Raw genomic sequence first — 11,065 nt, 5'->3', positions numbered from 1 at the left:
GCATAGTGACAAAGTGTTTAGGAGCCTGAGTTCCACAGCACATCAGCTGTGAGATCTTACAGGCATCCATGCATATTCTCCCCCAAGGCCTAGAAATCTTTACTATGTAGTGGGGCCTGGCTCCAAACTCTGGCTCTTCCTGCCTCCGCAACCAGGGTCTGGGATTACAGGTGTGCATGCCGGCTCCTAGATCCAGTACTCTGTCGAATGGGGACTGTGTTCCAGCGCAGTGTACAGAGGGCTATTCTGTACACAGGCTTAAGAATTAATGCTCCATCCCCACAGCATGTGTCTTCTCCATATGGCATGCACTAGAGGCCCTGTTGCACCTAGAACCAAGTTGGGCAGTCTCCTGATATTCCCCGATCCGGCAAACACCAAAGTGGGAATAAGAGTAAAGCGAGTTGGTCACTTCCCTAGCAGGACTCTCAATAATCCGCTCTTCCTTGGTAGCCCCCTCATAGGCAGGAGGACCCAGTTAGGATGAGAGGATCTTTGGAACGCCCCAGAGGATCCGTCCGCTGGCCTCGCGGGGCGTCGAAGACGGTTTCCTAGACGACCTTTCTCCCCTCCAGTTTCTCACTACCCCAAGGCTACCTGGCCAGTCCTCTTGGCCTCATTAGTTGCTGTCCCAGGCCCATACCCGAGTCATTGGGTACGCCAGGAAGTGGTGGGGTCACCGGAGAGCAGCTCGTTGAATCAGAAGGCACGGTTTAGAGAGAATTAAGTTAAGTTCCACAGTGAACGCTAGGAGTAAAAACCGAGCGCTGGGCATGTGATGCCGGCTCAACCCCAGGCTGCAGTCGGGCTGGCAGAGCGCCACGTTTAGTCCCCAAGAGTCGCGGCGCCCTGCAACCCAACCTCCCGAGGGCCCGCCCCTTAGTGCTTGCCCCCCAGGCCCCACCCTTCCTTAGCTGCCAGAAAAACCCGGCTGAAGGTTCCGCCCCTCAGTCCCCTCTCCGAGCCTTGTCCCTCAAGCCCCGCCCCTCCGAAGACCCGCTTTGCGGCCCCACCCCCCAGACTCCGCCCCCTCAGGTTCCGCGAAGAGCCTTCGGAAACCGGGTTGAGGCCCCGCCCCCGGCCGAGGCCCCGCCCCGTGCCCATCCGCGCCTCTCGTGCCCCGCTGATCTCTCCAGAGTCCCGCGGCTGGGGGTGTCGACTTTCCGCCACAGGCGGCCGGTGCTGCGCTAGGTCCTAGCCCTCCCCCCGGTCCCCACCCCCCGGCCCCTCCTTCCATCGCTGTGGTCGGGTAGCGCCTGGCGGGCGGCCTGCGGGCGGGCCGTCCTCTCAGCCGTAGCCCACCCCCTCTTAAAGCCGCGGCGGGAAGATGAGGTTTCGTGAGCCGTTCCTGGGCGGCAGCGCCGCGATGCCGGGCGCGACCCTGCAGCGGGCCTGCCGCCTGCTCGTGGCGGTCTGCGCGCTGCACCTTGGCGTCACCCTGGTCTATTACCTCTCCGGTCGCGATCTGAGCCGCCTGCCCCAACTGGTCGGAGTCTCCTCTTCACTGCAAGGCGGCACGAACGGCGCCGCCGCCAGCAAGCAGCCCTCGGGAGAGCTCCGGCCCCGGGGCGCGCGGCCGCCGCCTCCTTTAGGCGTCTCCCCGAAGCCTCGCCCGGGTTCTGACTCCAGCCCTGATGCGGCTTCTGGCCCCGGCCTGAAGAGCAACTTGACTTCGGTGCCAATGCCCACCAGCACTGGATTGTTGACTCTGCCTGCTTGCCCTGAGGAGTCCCCGCTGCTCGGTAAGACCTAGGATCCGAGGACATGGGCTCCTCGGATTTCCTCAATAGGGTTCCAGGGATATTATCCTAAGATCTCTTTCAGGACTGCCAGCCACCAGGTTTTGATCAGAGTACTTAATCCCCAAGACGGGCTTAATCCTCTTTGGGATGACCCGAAGAGAGGCTGACTGGTGTCTCAAGAGGCTGGGACCCTGTTGGGAAGCCCACAAGCTCTTCTGGCCCCAGCAACAGACAAGGCCCTGGAGACACACTTTTTCTGGCCCAGGACTCAGGAAGTTTGAAGTTGGGGTCAATTTAGGGTAGACTCAAAAGGTTGCTTTGAAACCTTCTCTCCCTATAGCAACACCAGTAGCAACTTCTACTGTTTGAGTCCGAGACCGACAGTGAGCAAACCACCTCTTTCCCCACCACCTTCCTCCTCTCCGCCTTTGAACAAGCGACTTAACTTTCTCTTTAAGGTTTCTGGTAAATGGAGATAATAAACCACATCTATTTAGGGAGTTGTTTTGAAGGAGTAAATGATACACTGTAACTAAGTTTAAATAATGAGAATGAACTTTTAGAAAGTTGCTACAATTGTGGGATTTCGTCCTGTTTGTAGGTCTTGAACCAAGGGCCTTCTGTCTCCCACCCTAAGTTCCTCCTCCTGAAGGTTCCTCTTAACCTCCAGCGGCAGAGGGCCTGTGTACTCAGGGCACTGGAGGGCTAAAATTAACCAGATCAATGGGGGTACTTTTCCTGGCATTACTTGTTCAGCTGATCTGAACCGTGGCCTTCACCAGGCAGGGGCCAGATATATGAGTTTGTATTCCTAGTACTAAGAGACTGGCTCAGGGTAGGCCTTTGATCTGTAGATCACAGTTGTGTCAGGTTTGAGAGAATGTTGCTCAGAGTGAATCCCACCTCCCCAAAAACAGGCAGGCAGCGTGCCAGTAGCTCTGTTTCTCGTTCTCAGAAAGCCTTGGCCGAGCAGGCCTTCCTATAACCTGTTGCTCAATTTCTCCAGTAATTACTTCAGTATTTTCATATCTAGTTTGGGAGGAACATCTTGGAATTGGCCAAACATGAGCAGCAGAAAATTGAATTCCTTTGGACCTGGTTGTTAACCTGGGAAACAGGAATAGTCCTGTGGAAGGTGAACTACTAGTCTACTGATAAGCGTCTGACTTCAAGCATATTATGGTGTTTCTTCCCATGGTGTAAAGTGGACTTGTCTGTGCTTACCTCATGGGGTTATTTTTAGGACGAATTGAGATTGTGTACAGAGTGGGCACTCAGGACAAGATAGCAAGTAATCGACAATACAGTTTGAGGATCTGAAGTGGCGATTTCTTAGACCTCCGTGGAGATGAACTGAGCAACATAGAGGAGGAGGAGGAAGAGGAAGAAGAGGAGGAGGAGGAGGAAGAGGAGGAGGAGGAGGAGGAGGAGAAGTCCCCAGACTACAGAATGTCTGGCTGGGCCTTTTGGTTTTGTTTTTGATTGTTGCCCAAGCATTATGCAGAAAAAGACAAATTAATTCGTAAAGTACTCCAGAGCCAGGGACATAGCTCAGCTGGTAGAATGCTTGTCTATCATGCCCAAAGCCCTGGGTTTGATTCCAACACCATATAAAACTAAGTGTGCATGAGACCCTGTCTCGAAGAGAAAACCAGGCACCCAAGTTTCTCGTTGTTCGGAGGATAGGGTTCTTCCTGCTGAAATATGAGGGACTGTGGTAACTGTAGTTCCGCTCGGTTTGGTTTGGTAGTGTGGGTTGCTAAATTGATCCTGAAATAGGCAGCTCAAAAGGACCTTGCTGAGAGAGATCATTTTAGATTGGAGTCAGAGGCCTTGGCCTCTTCTGGCCTCTTCTAGCCTGGCTACCTTCATGTGACTTGCGTGGGACTAATGTTTAGGCTGCTGCTGAGGCCGCAATCCCAGAAACAAGAGTAGAAGGTTAGGTTTTGTTTTTTTAAACTGAGCCCTTAGACTTGAGTGCTTAAGTGTAGCTGTTGGAGGGCTGTTCTCGGCCAGGAGGAAGCTTTATGTGTATCCGGGCCTCTGTGTGTGTGTGTGTGTGTGTGTGTGTGTGTGTGTGTGTGTGTGTAGTATCAAGCCCATCTGTTCCGCAGGACAGGTGTCAGCCAAAGCCCTTGGCCGTGGTTTTGAGGTTGGTGGGAGAAAGCATCCCTGGGGGTTAGCACAGTGGCCTTTTCACTATTTGCAGTTCCTTTCCCTAACTTTCCTCTGCTTTCTAATGTCCAGTGGTCTAAGCCAGATGCTTGGATCTTTTTCAGTTGATAGCTGGTGACTTTGAGGTGGTAAGGGACCAGACTAGGCTGCCGATGGGTTGCCGTTTGATCTGTTTTCGGTTTGTCAGAATATTTGAATGGACTTTAGATAGACTGAGGTTGGGATCCTGCTTAGGCAATATGTATGACTGGGGCAGACTGTATTGTTTGCAGTACTAGTGGTGGTGGGGACTCCTCTCTCATTGTGGGGCTAGTGTGAGTCTCTGGCTGGCTGTTCCGTCCTTCCCCAACCCGGTGTGGGCTACAGGGGTTAGCTGGCCTGGCCTGAGAAGTCCTTTTATTTGCCCAGAAAGAACTCTAGTTAGTTCTGGCTGTTTTCTGTAGCCCTGTGACAGGTCTCCAGGTAACTGTCACTGTGTACTCTACTGGCTGTAGCAATGAGCTCTCCTTTCTGGCCCTCTGAATGTTTGCCCAAGATGAGAGGAGGCACAGCCTTGTGGTTCTTTCCTGGAATGTTTATGTTTTTCCAGAAGGTTTTATCTGCTCGTCTTTGGCACAGCTCAACAAGATTTGACTGGCTGTGGCACAGACATTTTGGGTGTGGTGTTGGTGGAAAAGGGGATAGCATATCAGGCTGGATTGATTTGGGGAAGCAGGGCTGGGTGGCTTAGCTGGTGTCTGGAACAGATAGTACAGATCTTTCAAGAGGGCAGTAAATTCTGGTCAACTTAAACCTCAGAGACCCCTTTTACCCTTTGCTCAAAAGGAAGGTGTGTGTGTGTGTGTGTGTGTGTGTGTGTGGCTTTTATTTATTTGTATATGTGTGTTCATATGTAGACCCATATGCTACGGTATGAGTGTGGAGCTCAGAGGTTTCAGGGATGGAACTCATGTTGTCAACTTGGTGGCAAGCACCTTTACCTGCTGAGCTATCTTGCTGGCCCAGGGTTCTTATCTAGAAGCAAACAGCCCTGTTAGAGCATTTGTTCATTAGCCAATTTCCCTGGCTCTTTGGGGGTTCTTTTAGCTGAGCCCCTGCCGTGGAGTGTGAGTTGAAGATGAAGTACTGGGCTCTCGGCTCTCAGGCATTCCTCTTTATCGTGCTGTCTTCACCCACGTGTGCACATGCAGATGCAAGCAGGCCGATCAGAACAGCCTGTGCTGTGAGACTTGGAAGAGGGCTGTCCTTGAGCTACCCATTGTGGGATGGCTCTTGGGATTTAGGTTGGAATCTCATCCTGGGTCTTGGAAGAGGCACAGAGCTCTTCATTTGGATGCAGATCTTACAGCTTTGACTTTGGGTACCTAGCCCTTTAAGCCAGTTGGTCTTGCTGCTTTTCTCTGGAGGCAATAATTTATTGATCACACACAGACTGTAATGCCTTTCTTTATCTACCAGTCATATTGGACGTACCCTAACCTACATTCCACGAAAAGCATTAGAAGGCCTCAGCATTTCCCAACTTAGACATCGAGGTAACTGTAAAATGGAAACCCGATTGCCAAGGTCATTCAGAAATACCCTCCATGACAATCTGGATCCTTTTCAGGATGAAACCTGTTCGTTTCTCCCAAATAGGGAGTGGAAGTGGTCCCTGAATGACATTTATTCTACACTTGCTAGGGGTGTGGCTCAGTGGTTGCGTATACAAGGCCTTGGTCTTAATCCCAGCACGGGGGTGGGGGAAGGGAGTAGCCCAGGTTCTGAACAAGTGTGGGAACCACCTGTGGCAAAAGAGCAGGTAGATGTTCCTTGGGACATGGCAAACAGGAGCCAAATGTGGGATTGGCTTTAAGCCCTTGTCTCTTGGCTTAGCCCCCCTGGAGAGGGGTCTGGTATTCTTGCCTCAGGTTAATGCCCAGAGAGACTAGTTCAGAGGACCAGGAGCTGTCCTGATATAGTCCAGAGAGTGGACAGAAGATCCTTATAAGATGTGCTTGTGCATCCCTTCCTCTGAAAGGTCTTACACGGATGTTTGGATGACTGTGGTAACGTCACTCATGTACAGTGTGCACTGTGTGGAGTTAGAGCTATAAAGAAAACAAAATGTCTTCCTTGTAGCAACTAGAAGTTTAGGCAAGAGAGACTTAATTTTTTGTACTAATGTCTCTGAACACCCCACCCTGTGTGTGTGTGTGGGGGGGGGGTGTGTGTGTGCACGTGCCCTCGATCTCATGTTCCTTTCTCTAATATTCTATCCTATCTTCCTTTCATTCAGAAAGAAACTCAGGCTCGATGTTACCGTTCTTCCCTCCTAGTTTTATTTGATTGTGTGAAAAGTTTTCCTTTTCTTTCTGAAGCCGTACCTTAGCTCTGCTGGGTAATCTCAACTTGCTGCTTTATAATGATTATAATGAGATATCAACAGCCATCTGCCTGGGTATTATGGTCTTTGAGTGGCAGCAGGGTAGGGATTTCCAAGCTAATTTAGGGGTTGAGGATGGTGGGGCAGTTGATGCCAAGTCGGCCTAAGTCCTCCCACGATTCTGCCCTGGGACCATTCAGACTCCGGAAGCACAGTAAGCAGGATCCTCTTGGGATCGGTGGGCTAAGGGTCTCTGTGAAAGGGGCATATATATATGATTCTTTCATGTCCCAGTTATTTACAGCCTCTGTTCCTTGTCCCCATTCTCTGTTCCCTGTTTGTTCCTGCTAATTTTTAATAAGAAAAAAGTCAGTGTGTGTGTGTGTGTGTGTGTGTGTGTGTGTGTGTGTGTGTGAGAGAGAGAGAGAGAGAGAGAGAGAGAGAGAGAGAGAGAGAGAGAGAGAGAATATGTTTGCATGCTTGCCCGGTACTCTTGTGGAGGTCACAGGACAATTTCAGGCCTTAGTAGTCCTTGCCTTTCACCTTGTTTGAATCAGGGTTTCTTGTCTGCTGCTGTATACACCTCAGGTACCTGTCCCATGAGCTGTTCAGAATTCTCCTGTCTTCACCTCCCAATCTCCCTACAGGAGTACTGGGGATATAGACATGCTATGGTCTGGCTTTTACATGGGGATCCAAATTCAGGGTCTCATAATCTCACAGCAAGAACTTTACCCACTGGTCCCTCTCCCCAGCTCTGGAGTAGTTTTACGACAAACAGACCTCCCTTTTGGTCCAAATCCTCTGAGACTCCGGCACTATGATGATTTTATGTTTGATTCTGCCATACGTGATGTGCCAGCCTTCCTGTGTCTAAACTTGTCAAAGTCTCCTGAAAGCTGACTGTGGCTGTGGCTGAAAAGACCTTAGTTGTGAAGCCTTGTTTGTCTGGAACTCCGCAGGGTGAGGCGAAGGAGCCATCGCCCTGAGGAGAGCTCTCTAAGGCCTGTTCTGAAAGTCAGAGGTTTCTAGGTTTGAGGGCTGTGGTGGTTTGGCCCGAGGTGGTTCTGGTGAATGTGGCTTAAAGGGATTGGTCAATAGAAGACAGAGGGGTGAGTCACATACTCAGCATTCAGGTTCCATGTTTCAGCTTGGCCAGAGCCCTCCACTTCCTTATACAACTGAGGGCCAGGGGCTGTATCTTTTATTAGCTGTTGAATTCTGTGGCAGCGATTTTAAGTATGTTCCTGGTGTATTGTGTAACTAAAATGATTGGCCTCACAGGTATTGGGACAAAGGCTATATGGGTCTGTGTTTGCCTTTTTCTTTGTGAAGTCTTAGTAATAATTTTTGTGGAAAATAATGTGGGGTGGGAGGGTTTAACTCAGTGTAGAGCGCTTGTAGGACGCCCTAGGTTTGACGATCTTCAACTCTGAAAACATACAAATGAAAACCACATTCTTTTCACCTAACATAAACATGTCCCCCTGCTTTCTGCTGGACTTCTCTTCTTGCATGTTTAAGAAAAGAATACAGCTGATAACTTGTTCCTGGATTATTTTATTTTTATTTGACAATGTCTTGCAAGGTAGCCTAGGCTTTTAACTCCTGCCTCAAGTTGTCTGGGACTAGGACTCCAGTTATGGTGGCACCATACTCCATGTACTGGCTAGTTTTTATGTCACTTGACACATATTTGAGTCATTTGGGAAGAGGGAACTGCAAGTGAGAAAATCCTCCCACTAGATTAGCCAGTGAGGAAGCCCATGATCCATTTTCTTACTGATTGGTATATGTGGGAGGCACCCGGTCCATTGTGGGTGTGGGAGGCGCCACTCCTGGACAGGTCCTGGGTGCTAAAAGAAAGCTTCTGAGCAGACTGCAGCCTGATGATGAGGAAATCAACCCTTTCCTCCATGTTTTTGGTCATGGTCTTTTATGAAGTTATAGGAATCCTAACTAAGAGGTCTTTACAGGAGGAATCGACTGATAGGAATTTATGTAGGTAGCTTGGTGATCATCCTTTTTCATTTAAGATTCTGTTACAATCTTGGTCCTGCATCTTTAAAAGAAAAGCACACACACACACACACACACACACACACACACACACACACACACACACAAAGGTGGGATGGGGGTGGGGATGTAATTTAGTGGAAGGGTGATTGCCAGCAGGTGTGAGGCCCCAGGCTTGATCCCAACACCTTGAGAAAATAATAAAATAAAACTAACCAGTAAATCACAAGAGCAGTATCCTCTTGGTCAGCAGCATATGGCGTAGCTCTCTTATCCTCGGCTGTTAGACACATAGATGTGGTTTTTGTTTTCCTGGTGGTGTAGTGAGCCTTGTGGACAAACTCGTACTTTATTTTTTGGTGGTGCCCGTAGAACATTTTCCAAAAGAGAGAAAAGAATGAATGAATTCTTTTTGAGAAGCACTGAGTTTCAAGCTTTCTCACAAAGGGTTAAGTGCCTCGGGAAATTACAGGTTTGCACAGTGCAGTCAAATGAATATCACTTATGTGGAATGATATGTCTAGAATTCTAATCAAAAGGAGAGAAGGCTGAAGAAGTGCCTGGGGTAGGGCCAGAGTACAGCCCCCAAGCAGATCTGTAGATCCGTCTGAGCAAAGATCTGCTGTAAATGAAATTCATGGAGAGAGTGCTTCCTCAGTAACTTCTCTAGTTGTTTCCCTAGCTGCCCAGTCCCTGTATAGTTTATATGGCCTAATATGGCTCCAGAGCTAAGTGCTGGATGCATACTATTGGGCTAACCCAGTACTGCTGACATCATTGAGGTGTGACACAGAGGGGCGTTGGGAAAGGAGCCAGCAAATCAGATTCTGAAACACATGACATTCTTTTTCTACTACCACATGTTCCTGAGTTCCAGGGAGGGGCTGGGGACTGAGAATCTTTTACGTTTCCGGGAATTCTCTTAAGGGAAAAGCCTGGGAGAGCAACAGAGGCTGGTTTTCTACGAGGACTTGGTGGATTACGTCAGTAAAGCCTCAGGCTGCTGTTGCCTGGCTGTTCCCAAGGAGTGTATTTTGAAGTTACTCCATTTTGAATGTCATCAGTGGAGCTAGATTCTCTTCAGAGGGAATGTTTGGTGCGGAGAATCTGCTGAGGGTCATTTGGCACCGAGTCTTGGGAGTTAGAGCAAAGTTGCACTGAAGGGACAGGATTCTGCCAGACCCGCTTGACTCACACAGTGTCAGGGTCAGGCTCCTTCCTGCCGTTCCATATGGGCCTGGAGGGGCCCGGCAGGGGCTTCAGTAAAGGCTTGGCCCAATGACAGAGTTCATTCTAAAAATGTCTTTAGCATTTTCTTTAAAAGTTCCTTCCTGTTTTGCATAATGTCCTTTTGCCTTTGACATCCTAAAACCACAGAGCTGCTGTTGGTGTGACAGGACACCAACAGCTTGAAAAAAGACAGACAGACAGGCAGTCTTTTGAGGGAGACTCAGAGAAGCTGACATTTGTGTTAGGCAAGCAGGGGGACATGGCCTCTTACATTCAGGTTAATACTGTAAGCAGCCTCCATAGAGGCTCTGCTGGCCAGCATACTTAGAAAGACCCCCAAGGAAGGGGACAGACAGTGACTCACTTGCTTCTAGGGCAGGTTTTTAATGAAAAACCATATCATGCAAAGTGCAAGAGGTAGACACAAACAAGGTCCAGCCCTCTGTTGTAGAAGAGTCCCTTTACCGTGGGTGAATCTTGGCCAGCCAGATGCAGAAACCTTGCTGTTCAGAGGCCTAAGGGGCAGAGAGAAATGGGTGGTCTGGACTAGGGCCAGCATCAGACAGGGCCCCTTACACACACTGGCTCTGGAAACCCTGTCTTAGCCTGTCTGAACATTCTCCCATGTTGTGGTGGGCTGGGGTCTATTGCTGGAAATAGCCTGTGATTTCTTCTAGTTGCTGTCACACAGCCAACTATCCAGCTGTTGCCCTCCAGTTACCCATAGGGTAGGAGAGGAAGTGAAGGCAGAGGGAAGATGATGAAAGAGAGGCAGTGCTGCCTGCCCCTCAGGCTGCCTGGCAGGGCTGGAGGCCGCAGGAGGCCAGGGGACTTCAGTGAGGCCATGAAAGAGGGAGTTTCCTAGGAGTTTGCAAGACCAGCGCATTGTCTGTAGAGGGCAGAGTCAAGCCTGAAACACCGGTGGACTCAGAGTTCTCCTTGCGTGTTAGACCAATCTAGACTCCTTTAGGCCATGTTGCATTTCTGAAGTTCAAGTGAACTGTCTTTCTCTCCTTCTTAACTTCTAGTGTGGGGTCTGTGTGGAGATGGTAGATATAGCTGGGTCTGAAAGGCCTCAGGAAGTTCCTTGTGACGCCCACTACTTTCAGAGCATTTGTGGTGAGGCCTCTTCTCAGGAGTTTGTCAACACTGTCAAATAGGCATGATGATTGTAGCAGGTTCATGACTGACTGTAAGAAATGGAGCCTAGAGCGATGGCACAGCCATTAGGCGTGCACTGCTCTTCCAGAGACCCGAGTTTGGTTCACAGCCACCTGTAACTCTAGCCCTGGGATCTGATGATCTCCTGACCGCTAAGGGCACTTGGCAGACACAGTATCCACTCACACAGACACACAGACAAAAAAAAAAAAAAAGAAAAGAAAAGAAAATGACTTAAAAAGCGAAGTGAGGAGTGGCCCCTGTCTTACGAGAGGCAGCTGTGGGCTGTGAAACGGTTGTTACTGTCTCTGGGCCTCAGTGTTCTTACATATAAAATGGGGGTAGTAGTAATAAGAGAATCTGCTTAAGAGAT

General features: G+C 49.7%; 1 protein-coding gene across 2 annotated transcripts in view; it reads left to right on the top strand.

The window, feature by feature from the left end:
- The first annotated feature begins 1,109 nt into the window (after window positions 1-1,109).
- B4galt1 (beta-1,4-galactosyltransferase 1) overlaps window positions 1,110-11,065 on the top strand; it is a 46,870-nt gene continuing 36,914 nt past the window's right edge. The window contains 1 exon segment of one of the 2 annotated variants that reach the window (NM_053287.1): window positions 1,110-1,742. In NM_053287.1, the coding sequence (NP_445739.1) occupies window positions 1,328-1,742 (415 nt within the window). In that variant the 5' untranslated portion in view covers window positions 1,110-1,327. 2 annotated transcript variants of the gene reach the window in all.

Source organism: Rattus norvegicus, chromosome 5, assembly GCF_021556685.1.
Source record: "Rattus norvegicus strain SHRSP/BbbUtx chromosome 5, alternate assembly SHRSP_T2T, whole genome shotgun sequence".
Taxonomy (NCBI): Eukaryota; Metazoa; Chordata; class Mammalia; order Rodentia; family Muridae; genus Rattus; species Rattus norvegicus.
This window is presented reverse-complemented; position numbering and strand designations above follow the sequence as displayed.